Genomic DNA, 18313 nt, shown 5'->3' on the forward strand with positions numbered 1-18313 from the left:
TAGTTGGGATGGGGTCTAAGAGGCAGGTTGATGGTTTAGATGAAGAAATTACTGAAGTTAGTTGGTAAAGATTGAGGGAAGCAAAACAGTCTAAACATATATCTGGTTCTACAGCTGTTTCTAAGGTTCCTGAGTTTAGAGATAAATTGGTGCCAGTTGAGGGCAGGTCTTGGTGAATTGTGTTTTTAATATTTCAATACTTCTCTCAAAAAATCTCAAAGTGCTCTGGAAATTCAAAACAGCTGTTTGCATCAATAAATTCTCTTCTCAAACTTCCCACATATGCACATTTTGACACCAGTACAGACCAGTGCAATAGGTTCATGGACTTTTTCACCAACAAGGTAGCTTCAATCCGATCCAACCTTTCTGCCACAGTTTCACCCTCCTCCAAAATTAGTCCCACAAACCCATTAAAGACATTTTCTCTTTTCTCAGGCATTTCTCAGACAGAGGTGGAGAGGATCATAAGGTGCATGAAATCCTCCACATGCTCACTGGACCCTCTCCCCACATCATTATTAAAATCCAACATTACAGCCATCAGTCCATTGATCACAGCAATCCTCAACCAGTCACTCAAATCCGGTCAGGTTCCTCCAGCTCTCAAAACTGCAGTTATCCGCCCCCATCTGAAAAAGCCGTCACTTGACCCCGACATCCTGGCTCATTACAGACCCATTTCAAACCTGCCGTTTTTGTCCAAAGTCCTGGAAAAAGTTGTTGCAGCCCAACTCCACAATCACCTTCACATCCATAACATATATGAAAAATTTCAGTCCGGTTTTCGAGCAGCACACAGCACGGAGACAGCCCTGGTCCGCGTCACAAATGACCTACTTATGACTGCAGACCAGGGCTTACCATCTCTCCTCCTCCTACTGGACCTGTCGGCCGCCTTTGACACTGTGGATCACAACATCCTGCTTCACCGTCTCCAGTTTATGGTAGGACTTTCTGGGACTACACTAGGCTGGTTCCAGTCTTATCTCACAGCCAGGACGGAGTATGTGGCTCTAGGACAGTCCCAATCATCACCCCACACAGTCAGCTGTGGAGTGCCACAAGGGTCCGTCCTTGGTCCAACCCTTTTTACCATCTACTTACTACCCCTCGGTCACATCATCCATAAACACAAAGTTTCATTCCATTGTTACGCAGATGATACACAACTATACATAAAAATGGACTCCACACTCCCCTCAGCTCTGCCATCTGCACTTCAGGTTTGCCTGGAGGAGATAAGGGCATGGATGGCTGACAACTTTCTTCAACTAAATAGCAGCAAAACCGAAGCCATCCTGATCGGTACCCCACATCAAACCCAGTCCTCCTCCCTCAGCAGTATATCCATTTTTGGTCATCACATTCCCCTGTCTACTTCTGTTACAAACCTTGGAGTCAGACTTGACTCAAATCTCACATTCGACACTCACATCCGTCACCTCTGTAAGGTCTCCTTCCTCCACCTCAAAAACATCGCCAAACTCCGCCCCTCCCTCTCACAACTAGATGCTGAGAAGTTGATCCATGCCTTTATCTCCTCCAGGTTGGACTACTGTAATGCCCTCCTCGTCGGGATCCCTGGCAGGAGACTGCAAAAGCTCCAGCATATTCAGAACTGCGCTGCCCGGGTCCTGACGAGGAGGCGCAAATATGACCATATCACTCCAGTCCTGAAATCCCTCCACTGGCTGCCCATTCAATACAGAATTCAATATAAAATCTGTCTCCTTACCCACTAGTGCATACATGGAACTGCCCCTGCCTACCTCAGTGAACTCCTCACCCCACTCACCACCTTAAGAAACCTCCGCTCCTCCAACTCTACCCACTGCCTGCACCAACCTAGGACTAAACTCTCCACCATGGGAGACAGGGCCTTCCAGGCAGTCGCCCCACGGCTCTGGAATGCCCTCCCAGAGCCCCTAAGGGCCCCACAAACTCTGGAGGTTTTTAAGAAGGGCCTAAAGACTTTTTTATTTCAAAAGGCCTTTTAACAGTCATGGTTTTAAATTTTTTGTTACGGTGTTTTATTGCGATATTTTCTGGAACTGTTTTTAACCCCTTGTTGTTGTAGCACTTTGAGATTTCCCTGAAATGTAAAGTGCATTATAAATAAAATTGATACCGGGGCGGGTTTGCGTCTCTCCTTGAGCAGTAGTCTTTGTTGGTTTGTTTCAGGCTTTTAAAACTTGAGCTTTGTTGCAGTATCACACACACATCTGGGGCAAGTAGTGGGCTGCTGTGTGTGAGAGAAAGTGTTGACCATGTAATGAGCAATGAAGTCTCTCTCCGGGCTTCTATTATTTATTTATAGACGCCGGTAACGTCTGTTATACTACAGACTCCCATGAAGCTTAAATTGTAGTCCATTTTCCACAGTTGTCCGTTTTTCCTATTAAATTCAGCTGACAGCAGTAAAATGCCATAGTACAGTGGGGCCAAAAAGTATTTAGTCAGCCATTGATTGTGCAAGTTCTCCTACTTAGAAAGATGAGAGAGGTCTGTTATTTTCATCATAGATACACTTCAACTATGAGAGAAAAAATGAGAAAAAATTCACATTTTATTTGTAAATTCTTTGTAAATTATGGTGGAAAATAAGTATTTGGTCAATAACAACAGTTCAACTCAATATTTTGTAACATAACCTTTGTTGGCAATGACAGAGGTCAAACGTTTCCTGTAAGTCTTCACTAGGTTTGCACACACTGTAGCTCCAGTGATGTTTTGGGGCTGTCACAGGGCAACACGGACTTTCAACTCCCTCCACAAATTTTATGGGGTTGAGGTCTGGAGACTGGCTAGGCCTCTCCAGGACCTTGAAATGCTTTTTACGGAGCCACTCCTTCGTTGCCCGAGTGTGTTTGGGGTCATTGTCATGCTGGAAGACCCAGGATCTAGAATCTAGGATTTTTGCTCACCGTTCTATTGATCATTTTGACCCCACGGGATGAGATCTTGCGTGGAGCCCCAGATCAAGGGAGATTATCAATGGTCTTGTATGTCTTCCATTTTCTTAAAATTGCTCCCTCAGTTGATTTCTTCACACCAACCTGCTTTCCTATTGTAGATTCAGTCTTCCCAGCCTGGTGCAGGTCTACAAGTTTCAGAGTGCCATTAATACAGGTAACAAGCGGAGGACAGAAATTATGTGTTTATCCTTATATAAATAAATTTTACACCATAAATTGGTGCAGAATAAATAATCATAATGCAGGAAATAATGTGTTTATTTATTAAAAATTATATATATATAATATAAAACTGCATTATAGATTTCTTAAAAATAGTGTTAAAATCTCGCCTCGTCTCGATCTCTCAAACAGAGCAAGTGTGCAGGGCTGCAGGGAGGACTATACTTTATAATGTGATGACTTTAACTTGATGAAAGCGTTGTAAATTTCTGTGGCCTCACAAACAAAGTCACCAGTGAAAGGAGTGCTATCAGTCTGGGTATCATTTGATAATCCATAATGCCCTTCTATTTCAAAAATGAAAAAATTGTATATCTGTTATTTGTTTTAAAACAAAAAACTATGTATATATTTAGTCAATACATATTAATACATAATTTGACATTATATAGTGCCACAATTACAAGGTGTGGCTTACTATAAATCCTGATGCAAATATGTGAAAGTGACAACAGGACCCCTTTCTGGTGCTGGATGAAGGAGTGGTGTGCTGCTTTGTCCTATCAGTCGAGCATATGTTTGAACAGAGTGTGATGGTAGGTGACCGGGACAAGCTTTGCTACTATCATCAGTCCTCAAACCCTGCGCTAGCTAAGAATGGTCTTGAGGAAAACTTGGGAGGTCCTGGGATATTTTTCTCCCAGGGAGAAATAGTGAGTAACTCAGTTTCACTTTAATTTTACTTTAAACAGGTATGAACAATGCAGAGCACTGCCTTCCCCCGATGGTCCATCAAATAGAATTAACAGCAAGAAAGACAATAAATTATCTGAAAGCCTCAGAGCAAGAGGAGATGCCTTTTGACTCACAATAATGCTCATGAGGTTTCCTACATAAGTAGGACTACATAACTAATAGGAACAACAGGCTGCATTAAAATATTTGATCTAATTAACTAATTAACATAAAACTATATATTACACTGCTTGTCATGGGCTACATTTCCATTCAGTTTAAACACTCCCAAGAAACTCCAGGACACAGGTGATTCACTTCCATGAAGTTTACTGGGAATCTTGTGAAACTGTAACATTACAATGAGATGTTTATATCATTAAAGAAGCTAAACACACAGTATGAAGGTAAGCAGCACCGCTAAGCTAACGTAGCAGCAATGAAATATAAAGCTAACTTATCCTAGCGTAAACTAATTAGCGTCTTAGCCATCACAATATTCTTAGAAACTCAAAATAGGTGATAACTTAACGTTACACAATGAAATACTTACAGATGTTGCCTTAGCAAAGAGGGAGAATGAAGAGCAATCAACTCAGAAGCTGGGAGAGCTCACACATGACCGTGGCAGATCACCGCATGGCAGTTTTCTTCTCGTTTCCCAGCATACACTGGTCCTAGGTTGCCACGGTCACAAAAATAAACAAACTACACTGAACTGGTGAAACGAAGTGACAAACACATTTTTTAGGAGCATAACACTCCCCGCTTGGGGTCTTTAAAGAGCCCACATTAATGAACAGAACCAGTCATTGGAGAGAGAAGCGGAACTACTTCTATAATAGGTCTAGAGAAAGTCTTTCTGCTTCCGTTCTTGACGACTTCCACTAATCCATCTTCTCTGCTAAAGGTTTTGGAGATGATGCCCATAGGCCATTGATTTCTCTTCGCCTGATTGTCTTTCAAGAGAACTACGTCTCCTTCTTGAAGGTTCAGTTGTTGTCCTTGCCACTTGTGCCTGAGCTGCAATGTCTGGAAGTATTCGTGTTTCCACCTGTTCCAAAACATGTCCGCTAGGCCCTGAACTTGCTTCCACTCCTCTCTGAAGTGATCCGCTTCCTCAAAGCTGTCTAACGGGGGAGGAGGTACAGAGCTTGTCCTGAGGGTCAGAAGCATCGCTGGGGTGAGGATGAGAGGTGAATCAGAGGTGATGACACTGGGATGAGCGGCCTAGCGTTCATGATTGCAGCTACCTCGGCCATGAGTGTGGTCAGGACCTCATGTGTGAGGTGAGACTTCCTCTGCTCAAGTAGCATGCAATCCAAAATAGACGCATTGCGTGGGTTAAATATCCAGGTGCAACTCTGTGAGTCCAGGTAGTTTGACCCAAACAGTCTCCAATGAGTGTCGTTGAGCCGCACGTGGAGGTTGGTGTTGGATGGTGCTGATGTTTAGGTGCTTGATCAAATACCTTTCACTCTGATCTGGTTGTTGCATGGCTAGAGATGACTTGCACGACCATTCTCTAGGATGGCTGTTTTGAAACTTCTCACCTCCAGTGGCCTGTGAGCGCCTCCAAGGCACACATCACCAACAACGACCCATCCTAGGTCGAGCCTTTGAGCAAATGGTGCATCTCCTGAGCCACTTATCTGCTCTCGTACCTTGTGCACCCAAAAGATGTCTCTGCCCAGCAAGAGGAGTATCTTGGCGTCCGGATCCAGAGGTGGAATCTTGTCTGCGATGTGCTTCAGGTGGGCATGATGGTAGGCCGCATCCGGCGTAGGACAAAAAATGAATTGACTGAAGTTCACAGACCCACTTCATTGTTTGTTTTTTGTTTTTTGATTCTTACATCAATCCACTAGTTACTGGTGACTTTGTTTGGATCATGCCATTTTGGCGATATGGGGGTGCTCAACGTCTGATTTTACATAGAACTACCAGTTTTCTCCCAGTAAGTTAATATACAGCCTATTACAATATAAATTCCGATGTTTAATGCTGTAATTAAATATGTAAAAAGAATAAAACTTTCAATAAATGTTTTTGAAGTGCGTGAATAAATCCAAAATTGCGTCAGTGCGCTTGTGTAAGCATAGCGTGTGCAGTGGCAGTGGAGGAACACTTGATGAAAAGACCGAGCCCCAGCATCACTGGTGTTGTGCCAAGTTGTCCGCACTGTGCGGGACTTTCGGATAATTTATCAACGTTGATGAACCAAGAATATTTTATCGTTCATAAATAACCGGCTACTTGAAATAGACCCGCAGGGAACCGCAACGTGCATGCTGTTGTCGGCAGCAGTAATGCATGTAAAAGTCTGCACAAGACCGTTGAATGACAGGCGAGACAGAGTGAGAAAGAAAAGCCTCATTTTAGCTGGAAATTTACAGTGTAAGTTGAATGAAGAGACTGTAGCTCTGCAGCTTCTCTAGCGGAGCGGTGTGTAACACCCCCCCACTCGCAATCGGCGCGCACAAAAACACACACATGATTTGACTCTCAGTCAACAGGACTTGACGATTCTGATTCGACTATGTAAATCCAGCCCGTTGTCATCTCAGGGCGTCATATACCGACGATTTGAGAAAGTTATTTAGGGTCTGTGTGAGACGCTCTGGGGCGTCCCGTACAGACCGGAAGTGTACGTTCGTGATAAAGGTGTTGACAGCCCCCCGAAGCCTTACCCTTACCACAACCATCAGAAATGTTAGTACCTAAACCTAAGTCACTGAATGTATGCATGTCAACCGGCTAACCCTACAGCTGTGCATATCGGCCTCACGGTTAGCCTCCCTTGTGTTGCTACAACGTAGGAAACGGGGGCATTTCATACGGACGCTGAAGGGTACCTTTAGCGTAAAATCCTTACGCTTTGTCACGCTGTCTGAAAGCGTCAGTTATGACGCATTGAGATGAGAATGTGTTGGTAAATCCTTAGTCGGAGTCAGCTAGATGAATATATAGTAAATTCATAAAGCTCCTTTCAAAGATAAAATCGCAAAATGCTTCACAACAAAGTGAGATACAATATGTAAATACATAGGAAAAACATAAATCAGACAGCCATAAAACTCTTGTCTAACTAAAAGCCTGTGTGAATAAAAAAGTCGTCAATTGCTTTTTTAGGGAATTGACAGAAGTTCCACAATGTAGAAAAGGAGGCAATACATTCACCTTCCTAGGTGCCACTACTTGAAATGATCGATCCCCTATGGTCTTAAAGTTTGTGTGGGGAAGCATGAAGCTGTATATGAAGCTTGTCTGTGCAACACTTCATTTATCTTCATGCTTTTTGTGATTTGCTGTTTTTTTGGTTTAGATATGTGTTATGTGAAATATAGACATGCTTTTTGTTCTGTGTTGATATGTTTTAAATATTTTTTATAGTTACACGCTGACAGCTTAGGAGTAATTCACCTTGCAAATGTCTGTCTTGCCCATTGTGACATAGTAAAACATGTTAACTGTATTTTCACTCAATGTCATAGTTAGTCACTACACATTTTGTCTCTTACCATGATGGGAACTGTTTCTCTTTTGTGCCACTCCCAGTAGGTGACTCTCAAAACAACAACCTTGTTTGCCTAAAACCTGTTGTATTTCTAAATGCTTTCTCCAGATGCTCCAAAGCTTCCCTCTGTGTCAGTGAGTCCCTCTGCTGAGATAGTGGAGAACAGTACAGTGACTCTGACCTGCAGCAGTGATGCTAACCCAGCAGCTAAATACACCTGGTACAAGGAGAATGAAGACTCACCAAAAGCATCAGGACAGAACTTCACCATCACTGACTTCAGAGCTGAACACAGTGGGAATTATTACTGTGAAGCCCAGAACAGAAGAGGACGTCATAACTCCACCTTACATCTGATTGTTGTGGCAGGTACGTTTCTACCTGGGTGATTAACAGAAGAGCATCACCTGGCAAACTGATTCATGATACAAATGATACTAGTGAAGTCCAGCACAGTTTATCTAATAAATTTCTGTCTCCATTTCTAGATAAAACAGCAATGATAATAATTATCATCACGTTGACTCTGGTGGTTGTGATGCTGATTCCTCTGCTTCTGGTTTGTCTGTGGATGAGGTGAAACTATAAAAATGAATCAGTTCCATCATTGATCTTTTACTTTGAATATTTAGTTTCATAGTTTTGGAGTTATTCATCAAACTTTATATTTGTTATTTGATTAAATTCAGAAGGAAGAAAACTCTAAGCTGCACCGCTGAACCAATAGAGACTTTAGAGGTGAGAAAGTTGTTGGGCCACAGTGACAGTGGGTTATAATTTGTTATCTTAGTCATTCATTTTAATTTTAATCATCGAATAGTTTTTAAGAAGTATTTAAGAAGCCTTTGACTCTCATCTTGTTTTCTCTCCCCATCAGTTGGAGTCTGATCCGGTTTATACAAACATCTCAGCCTTGAAACAAAACTGTATGTGACTTTCTTCTGATGCAATCAAACCAGAGGGACTCACCTGGATGGAAACAGAGAGAAGTACAGCATTGAAGTAGTCAGTGGAGAACAGGGGGCTGTGGAGGATGAGGATACATTTACCTTTAACTGCAAACATTTTCATTTTTAGTTTTCATTAGCAGCAGCAGGTAGACGTCAGCAGCAGCATGTAGCACAAGATTAGAGTAGAATGTAAGCGTCATTGTTACCTGCGCAGGTACATTACATAAGTTCAGGATTTTACTCAGTATACAAAATGTTAACATTTTAATGTAATAAAGCGCTTTTAAGAAATACTTTCACATCACACCTGGCCTGTCGGAGAAAGCCAATAAAGTCTGTTCAAAACAGACACCACCAATACCGGGAAAATAAACAATTGCTGAACAATGAGAAATGGAGGTTCGATTATGGGAAGCGTTTGACTCATATGGCAGAGGAGAACTAATGAAAGTAAGCTATGAGTTTAGGAGTTAAAAGGAAATATTAACCTTACGGGACATCTGACCGCGTTGCCTGGAGAGGCACGCCGGACGCGTGCCGAAGCGTCCAGAGAGCAGAGCGGAAGGCCAGGGCACGAGGGGAGGAGAAGAGAAGTGAGAGGGCGTCGCTCTTTTGTTGTCTGGGGCGTGGTTCCCCAGAGGGCGTTTCAGGTTTGCCGAGGGACTGTCTTTCTAAACTTAAGGTCTAAAAGAAAAGAAAATCTATTTGCGCGTATTATAATCAAATATTTTCCACAATCGAACCTCAATGGTTGAACGGTTGTACTGTAGAACAATTGTCACATTATTGGTCAGGATATTTATACATTTAATGGCATTGCCAACGATGGTATGTAATACTTATTTCGTCCACTTGGGGGAGCTCAGGTTACATGAGGAAAGCTTAGATTAACCCAAACAATCTTTCCTTAGGAACTGGGGAATTTACTTATTCAGCCTTAAATTCAAGCTGGCGATTAAGAGTATAGTATGACATTTCTTTATCATCATTTCTAAAGGAATTTTGTGAGAAAGTGTTGTGAACAAGTATTGGTTACACATAACATGACGGGAGTGTCCTTAACCTTGCTGAAAATAAAAACACTGCAAAAGTAACTTATTTAGATTCTTTTCAGCACTAATATCAACAACAGATAGCAACAACATGGTAACATAACTACTCAAATAGAGGCAAACGTAATCAGGTAACTAAAAGATTTAATTAAACTTAATTAAATGCTTTGAGTCTTTGGAGACTGCAGTCTTTGGTTATTTAAAGTTCGGCTTCCTGGGTTATGTCACAAGTGGGTGAGACCAGGAGTATCCCTTTAATGGGGTAATGAAACACAGACCCAGTCTAGTTGCCACGGTTACATGTATGGGGGGGCCAGTTTTGATAGGCTGTTCAGGGAAATACTAATCGCTAGTGTCCCTTTGTCAGTTTAACAGTCAGGCACCGCTTTATCAGCTTCGTAGATCAAAAAGGCGCCAGTTTTACGATCAACTGCCCAGGCATAGCACTTAAAGAAAGCAACTTTCATCCCCTCCTTCTGTTGGGGTCTCCCCAGCAGTCTGTTGAAAGTTGATCTCCAACCCCCCCTGCTCCCCTCTGGGAGAGGAAAAAGGAATTTGGAGTAGCTCCAACTTTATTCAATATAAAATGCACAAATCCACACCGTTGTTTCACTACAAAGTCCATGCCTGGACATGAGTGTTTTGGTGGCAAAAGAGAGACCAATATGACCAGCAGGTGGTCATAATGTTACAGCTGGTCAGTGTACATGTCAGTCTGGCCAGTTGGGACTATTATTATCTACTCTTAGAAGCTTCATAAACACAGGCCCTGTTCTGTTATACCAATAATATCTCTTTCATAGAGATTGATAAGATTTCTTTGTTTCCTGTGTCTTCACAGTATAAGGAAATATGTTGCTTTGGTACAAACTAGAGGTGGATAAGAGGTGGTCTTGCCGGCAGTAGCAAGACCTCAAAGACCCCAAAGCAACACAATCTCTTTGTCTCTCTCTTAAGATGTACTTGTAAAGTTTTTCCATAATCAGCAACATTATTAGGGCAGGGGGGTGCTTAACCATGGATACACTGGTGGGTAAGGAGGGAGTCCTTGTACTCAATCCTAAGGGAGACAGGAAGCCAGTGGAGTGATTTGAGGATGGGGGTGATGTGGTCATGTTTGCACACCCTCAACAGGATCCTAGCAGCGCTGTTCTGGATGTACTGCAGATTGACGTTTCTCAGGGATCCCAGTGAGGAGTGCATTGCAGTAGTCCAGCCTGGAGGAGACAAAAGCATGGATAAGCTTTTCCGCATCTGCAGGAGTGAGTGTGGGACGGAGTTTGGCGATGTTCCTGAGGTGGAAGAAGAAGGTCTTGCAGAGATGTTTGATGTGAGCCTCACTCTCATCAAAGGTCAAATGAGAGTTCATTTTACAACTGATGTCTGTTAAACTATTAAATATTTGGATCTTGATGACAGTGAAGTGACAATCATCTAACATTTTTTGTGATTTACTGTGTGGTTTTCAAGAAGAGCTTGGCTGTAAATTGAGATTGAACTTTATTTATCTGGAGGGAAATGGTTGTGCAGCAGTTGCAATATAAAGCAGGAATAAATGTATATATATAATAAATGGCAAACATAAAATATAAAATATCATTAAAATATCCACAAGGTGCAATTCAAAATATACACAAGAATATGATCAGGTTACTGGTCTACATCCGTTATAATACACATTTTGTTACATAATCTAAATAAGAAATTTTATTGCATGTGTTTTTCTGCTCATGTGTCATCAGCATAATTATATCACAGTTTGCATTTCCAAACAAGACCCACCAGTTCATTTAATATGTGTGTGCCTTATATTATCTTAATATATGATCTCAGTTCCACGTGTTTAACGTCTTGGAAATATGACTGTCACTGTGTATCTATTAGAGTTTGTGGATGTTTCTGTTTCTCACTGAGTCAGGGCTCCATGTGCAGGAGCTGAGCAGACTGTCTCTAAAGTCTCCTTACTGGGGATCATTTAAGTGTCACAGCAGGTGTGTACCTCATTGTCCTTCTTACATCTGATACATGAAAAGGTGTGTTGTACATAACTCTATCCAGTGGTGCCTTTTAGTTAATGTGCTGTACCATGACTTCAAATACAGGATATAAACAGTATATAAATGTATATATATGTGTGTGTGTGTGTGTGTGTGTGTGTGTGAGAGAGAGAGAGAGAGAGAGTGAGTGAGTGAGTGAGAGTGACCTCACTTCCCCTTTCTGTTTTAGCAACATGCATTAGTCATTGAGCTCTAGAGTAGCACTGCCTGCTCTGTGGTACTGTGGTAAGATGTAGTTATAACAGAGCCATTTATCTTTCAGGTTTGAATCCACTGTGAGACATCCACCAGTGTGTCCCTGAGCAAGACACTTAACCCCTAGTTGCTCCAGAGGCGTGTGACCTCTGACATATATAGCAATTGTAAGTCGCTTTGGATAAAAGCATCAGCTAAATGAATAAAATGTGAAGTGAATTAAAATGCACTAACAGAGGCATCTGTGCCTCCAAAGGCTCACCATTGGACATGTTTTGCACATGCAGTCATGGAGATGTTGAATCAACATATGGTCCTGAATATAGTCAAACATGGCAGAATCCTTTGTATATTTTAAGTCCTTCATGTTTACACATTGCTGTGTTTCTTTGCAAGTTATCAACAACTGTTGATCAGGGAAAATGTGTGTAACCAGCAGCAGGAATGTGTCATTCTTTACTCCTGTACTGACGCGTTAATGTTCGTCCTCCCCCTCCACAAGACAAGTTTTGTAAGAATAATAAAGATTATCACAACAATATTAATATTTTTTTCCTTCCAACTTGCATAGTTGAGTGTGACAGACATTCACCTTTTGATGAATATTAATAACGTAAGAGAGGAAGGAAGCCAGGGCAATCTCAGATTGTGAAACTGGTGAAAAACAGCATCCTCCCTTTTTCATTAGAAATATTTATAGTGACTAACTGACATACAGGACTTCTCATATATGTGATCTACCTGCTGATTTAACAGACGTGAGGAGCAGCTATGAGTTTAACAGCAGCAGCGAGTGGATTTGTTGTCTTCCTTCTCTCTGTACAAGGTACTGTACATCTACATTTATACTGTGAGACATTTAGCACATTTAATGTGTGGCGTGTGGTGCAATCTCTAGAACACCAGACATTCACTTCTCTTAAAAGTCTTTACAAGACGACCAACAGAGAGCTACGTCTGTTTTTTACACCAACAGCATCTCTTTATGTTTATACTTTAACAATGTAAAGTTTTTAAACTGAAGTTCACAAAATTTAATTGTGTGGTTGTCCACTTTTACAAACCATCACTAGTCAAATGCTTAAAAAAATATCCAATAGTTTACAGCATACATTCCTAAACACAGCTATAATTTCAACTTCCAGTTTTACAAGAATGGATAAAAATGAAATAATTAGCCAAACAGCATGGGTAAACAGTAGAAATATTTGGCTAAAGGTACTGGATAAATGGTTGTCAATGAATGGGTTCATCTGGGCCCTGGGGTGTTTGACACTCTGGAATCACTAAGTTGGTTCACTGATCACTGAGTCTCCCACAGTATCAGTTTCCTTGTCATAAATTCTTTGTGAATTATGTATTAGTGTTCAGCATAAATAATGTGTTCACCTGATTATAAATAAAGCATTTGTAATCACTGGTGTTAAAAGTGCTGTATATAGTAAATACATGTTGCTGTGCCATATGTCGTAGAACCTTCACATTTATAATATCTATCTTGTCTACCTCCACCAAGAAGGTTTTGTTTTCAGTGCTGTTTGTCTGTTCTGTCAGCAGGATAACAGAAAAATGACTCTTCTGATTTACACCCTTCGAATTGGCGGAAGGTTTCACAGGGGACTTGAACGCAGTTTTTCTGTGTGAAGTCCTGTGTTTGACACAGGCAACACGGCCAATCGAGGTTGCTAAAAATGTACACATGGGTTGTAATAAGCAGCATAATAAGTCTATCTAAACAGCATTTTTTACTTCTTTGGGCGACTCCACTCTTGCTGCAGGGTTAGAATTAACATGCTGTCTATGTTTTTATTTACTTGGCAGTGGCATCTGATAAAACAGTTATAAATAATGACATATTACTAATAATACGTAGTTACCAAAGTGAATTTTTTTTGTTTGTTTTTTTGCATTTTTCTCATGATATTGTACAAAGATAAAATATAAACTATTGTTTCTGAAATGTTAGGAAAAGTATTTCAAATTGCAAAGAAAATTCTATTCCAAATCATACTACTATAAAAGTACTTTATATGTAAAAATCATCGCTCGGGATGCGCTAGCCACCAGCGGGCCCTCACCGGTCTGTCCGCCCCGAGGGGCTGCAGCCGGAAGACGACCAGGCTCACAAACCGTGGTTCGCCGGCGAGTTTTCTCTAGCGGTCCTCCACTTCAGGGCGCCACCGGGGACCCCCCGAATTTCGCGGAAGCTTGACGGAGCCTCGCAAACATTTCCTCGTGGGTCCTGCGCACAGTAGTGGATGGCCACAGGCTGCAGTTCCGGGTTCGCCCCCCCAGATTCTGCAGGATGGTCAGGACTGCAGTACACGCAGGACACAGCCGGGTGTTGGGACAGGAAGTCCGCTCTCTGCTAGAAAAAGGGGCCATAGAAGTCATTTCCCCCCCGGTTCTACTGCCGATACTTCTTAGTTCCCAAGAAGGACGGAGTGTTGCGTCTGATTTTGGATCTGCGGTCCCTGAACCAATCTCTGAGGAGATTCAGGTTCAGGATGCTTACCATCCCTGCCATCATCAGTCACATCCAATCTGAGGATCGGTTGTCACGATAGATCTGCAAGACGCTTATTTCCACATCTCCATCCGTCCCTCTCACAGGAAGTTCCTGAGGTTCGCCTTCGGGGGCACGGCTTACCAGTATTGGGTTCTTCCGTTCGGCCTAGTACTCTCTCCCCGCACGTTCACCAAATGCATGGATGCAGCTCTGGCCCCGTTGCTGACGCCCGCCCAACGGACTACTTTCCTAGGGGTGGTGTGGGACTCAACGATGATGCGGGCCCACCTGTCTCCCGCACGCATCGAGTCCATTTTATCCTCAGTGACCAGAGTGCAGTTAGGCCGCGCCATCACTGTAAAACACTTTCAGAGGGTGTTGGGTCTCCTAGCTGCAGCGTCCAGTATAATACCTTCTGGACTACTGCACATGAGAGCCCTGCAGTGGTGGCTAAAATCCAAGGGATTCTCCCCGAGGGGAAATCCGCTCCATCTGATATGGGTTACGAGCAGGTGCCTTCGTTCCCTGTCAGTATGGAGGAAATCTTGGTTCCTGTCCCAAGGTCCCGTGTTGGGAGCGATCTGTCGCCAAACAATTATTTCGACAGACGCCTCACTCACGAGATGGGGCGCGGCCATGGACGCCCGCTTTGCGAGAGGCTCCTGGCAGAAGCATCATTTGTCCTGGCACATAAATTGCCTGAAAATGTTGGCGGTATTCAGAGCTCTGAGGAGTTTTCTGCCCGCTCTCCGCGGTCGCCACATCCTTGTCAGAACCGACAATACGGCAGTGAATATATTTGAACCAGGGGTTCTGCGCTCGCACCCGTTATGCAAACTGGCACATCAGATCCTCCTGTGGTCCCAGCAGAGACTGCTGTCCCTCAGAGCGATGTACGTCCCTGGGACCCAGAATCAGGGAGCAGAGCTGCTGTCGAGACAGGGGCTGAGGCCCGGGGAGTGGAGACTCCACCCCGAGGTGGTGCAGTTATTATGCGAAAAGTTCGGCCCCGAGAGACTACGCACTGTCCCCTATGGTTCTTCCTCTTGCCCCCAGCCCCGCTAGGGCTGGATGCCATAGTGCAGACGTGGCCGAGGCCGCAGTCGAGACAGTACTCAGCTCTACACGAGAAGGATGTACGGCCTGAAGTGGAATGTGTTCACCACCTGGTGCAGAGAACGGACGGTGGACCCAGTTACCTGCTTGGTAATTGTGATACTGGAGTTCCTCCAGCATCGTTTCTCCACGGGCCTCTCCCCGTCCACGCTCAAAGTATAGGTGGCTGCCATTGCAGCAGTCCACGCCCCTCTGAGTGATGGGCCCTTGGGGAGGCTTCCACTGGTCGTGCGCTTCCTCCGTGGAGCCCGGAGGATGAGACCCGTGACTTGTTCCATGGTTCCAACCTGGGACATGGCAGTGGTTCTTGAAGTGCTGGCTGAGGCCCCCTTCGAACCCGCGTAGACACACCAATAGGATTGGAGTAGTTTCATTCATAGTTCAGCCCTGCCACGCCCGACGCAGTGTTTCGTTCCCCTTCTCGGGGAACAAGGGTTACATACGTAACCCGAGACGTTACCTTTTTACAACCACCTTCACACATTCAAGTCTGTCTCCTGATGTTGTTGAGTCTGACTGTAGTTTCTGATGTGCTCTGTGTTACAGTGATACAGGCTCAGAAAGGCTGGGGAGTGACTTACACCTCTACTCAGATCTGTGCCTTAAAAGGATCAACAGTGGAAATAAACTGCACCTACAGATACCCATCCAGAATAAATGGCCGTGATACTACAGTTGAGGAAACATTCTGGTTTACTCAGATGAATGGAGATGTACCTGTGGATCTGAGAACAGACTCAGAGTACGCAGGTCGTTTGCAGTACAGTTGTTCTGACAACATCTGCACTCTGAGAATCACAGACCTGAGAGAGAGCGACTCAGTTGAGTACAAGTTCGGGTTCATAACAAACCAACAAGGTGGAAGATTTACTGGTTCACCTGGAGTCACTTTGTCTGTCGCAGGTAACATTTGTGTTGGAAACCATGTAAGTTAGCTCCAACATGCTCAACATATGGGAAACACTACAGTGAATCTCGGTGTGCCTGTTAAAATGATTGTTTAATCTAAAATAATAATTTTCTTTTTTTTTCTTTTTTTTTACAAATGCAGGTTTCCAGGTGCAGATGAGCAGCTCACAATCATGCAAGATTTACACATGTACATGGTCACAGCTTAAGTGTCTCAGCAGCTGTAGTCCACCTGATCAAACCTCCTACATCTGGTACAAGAATGGACAGAAAATTAAGGAAGAATCATCTTATTCAGACTACTTTTATCCTCCAGACAGCTATTCATGTGCCCTTAAAGGACATGAGGATTTTCCTTCTCCATCAGTTTGTGAGTTCACTCCACAATCTTCTAATAATGTGACAAAGTTTTGAACATTTTAGCTGATGTTCTGTACCATGACTTCATTTATCTTTTAACATGAGCGACCCCATCCACAGGAATACAACCAGATGTGAAATACTACAATAAAGAGAATAGTTTTAATAACAATAATCAAATATATTTACATTTTTCAGGTGGCCACGGTCAAACCTGCAACAGAGTGACTTACACTGACAGAAGCATCTGTGCCTTCAAAGGCTCATCAGTGAACATTTCTTGTACTTACAACAGTTATGACACATATATCACATCTAAATTCTGGTTCAGTCCTGAACATAGTCTTCAGTGGCAGAATCCCTCACAGCCTGAGGACCTTAGTGAAGACTCCCAGTATGCAGGTCGTGTTCAGGTCCTTGAAACAGAGAGAGGACGCTCCACTCTGAGAATCACTGACCTGAGAGAGAGCGACTCAGCTGAGTATCACTTCAAATTCACAGCACATACCTTTGAATGGAGGAGTAGTTTACCTGGTACAACTCTGACTGTCACAGGTACTGATGAACACAAACTGTAACAGCACATTTAAACTATCTGATGACAAGTGAACGTGTCGAATAGTGATCCTAAAGGAGAGAATTTTAAGTGTGATTAATTGAAATCCGTGTATGATTCGTTCTTTGATTATTCTGTTTCAAAACGGAATCAGAAAACACAAAAAAAACCAAGTAATTTTATTGTTTTAAAACCAAAACTGAAAAATATTGATTTTGACATTTAATATGTCCGATTAGTGTAGCTATGTGTGCTTGATTAAATGTAATTAAGATGAGCTTGAACATAAGAAAAACAGCAGGCTCAACGTTCAGTTTATAACTCACTAACAAATGGAACAGGAACACCTCAGACGTTGCCTGAGAATCCTGTGGTTTTTAAGATTTCTTCAGAATCAAATTAATTCAGTGTTATTGTTTATTGATTTTTGGGTAATTTTCATTCATTAATTCAATATAGGCTGGGCTCATTTGGAGTAAAGCTCGGCTTTAAAGGTATGGATGAGCATTTAATGACAAATGAAGATGTCTTTAATGATTACTTTCTGACATTGTTTATGCCTAAGATTACCATATGTAGCCATTTTGCTACAATTAGTGTAAAGAAGACACAACGGCTGCAGCAGCCTCTCTACCATTCCCCCTGGCTGGATGAAGCCTGATGCTCCATATTTACACGATTCATGATGATACAGAAAAACAGAAATGAATGTCAAAAATAGCATATTGTCAATATTTTAGAGACTCCCCAAAAATATCACAAATCATGTTGTCAGAGGATTTAATGTCTTAAGAGGCGCCATTGATAGCCTTGATAAACATATTCGGGTATTTTCTTAGATCCGAACCAGCTGCTTCAGATCAGCTGAAAACAAATTGCCAACTGGATGCTGACGTCCTTAATCAATAGCTGACTGAAAATAGGAGTATCCCGATTGTTTGAGTGGCTAATAGGCAATGCAACAAGCCACAAAAAGGACATGTTTTTGCTCCAGTGAGCATATTTCAGTTTTTCCTTCACAGATCCAGATCTCCAGGTGCAGGTGATCAGATCAACAGTCTATCAGAATTATACTGAGGCAGAGCTGCTTTGTCACAACAGCTGTCGTCTACCTGATCATCCTTCCTACGTCTGGTTCAAGAATGGACAGAAAATGGAAAGGGTGGAGACATCTTCTTATAAAGATCAGTTTTATCCTGGAGACATCATCTCCTGTG

General features: G+C 42.7%; 2 protein-coding genes across 7 annotated transcripts in view; both read left to right on the forward strand.

Annotated features, from left to right (window-relative positions):
* The window catches only part of LOC123980285, a 28936-nt gene that overhangs the window by 6441 nt on the left and 4182 nt on the right, over positions 1–18313 (forward strand). The gene's annotated exons all lie outside the window — the stretch shown is intronic.
* Positions 15921–17258, forward strand: LOC123980287. The gene is made up of 3 exons (XM_046064586.1): positions 15921–16174; positions 16323–16550; positions 16739–17258. The coding sequence occupies exons 1-3, from the start codon at positions 15973–15975 to the stop codon at positions 17116–17118; spliced, it is 810 nt and encodes a 269-aa protein (XP_045920542.1). The 5' UTR covers positions 15921–15972; the 3' UTR covers positions 17119–17258.

This window comes from Micropterus dolomieu, linkage group LG12 (genome assembly GCF_021292245.1).
Source record: "Micropterus dolomieu isolate WLL.071019.BEF.003 ecotype Adirondacks linkage group LG12, ASM2129224v1, whole genome shotgun sequence".
Lineage (NCBI taxonomy): Eukaryota > Metazoa > Chordata > Actinopteri > Centrarchiformes > Centrarchidae > Micropterus > Micropterus dolomieu.

Excerpts from the sequence above, each read along its gene's own strand:
- LOC123980287 (XM_046064586.1), top strand. The coding sequence starts at position 15,973 with ATGAATGGAGATGTACCTGTGGATCTGAGAACAGACTCAGAGTACGCA. Across the intron at positions 16,175-16,322 it reads AGTCACTTTGTCTGTCGCAG|GTTTCCAGGTGCAGATGAGC; the intron begins GTAACATTTGTG and ends TTACAAATGCAG. Across the intron at positions 16,551-16,738 it reads TTTTCCTTCTCCATCAGTTT|GTGGCCACGGTCAAACCTGC; the intron begins GTGAGTTCACTC and ends TACATTTTTCAG.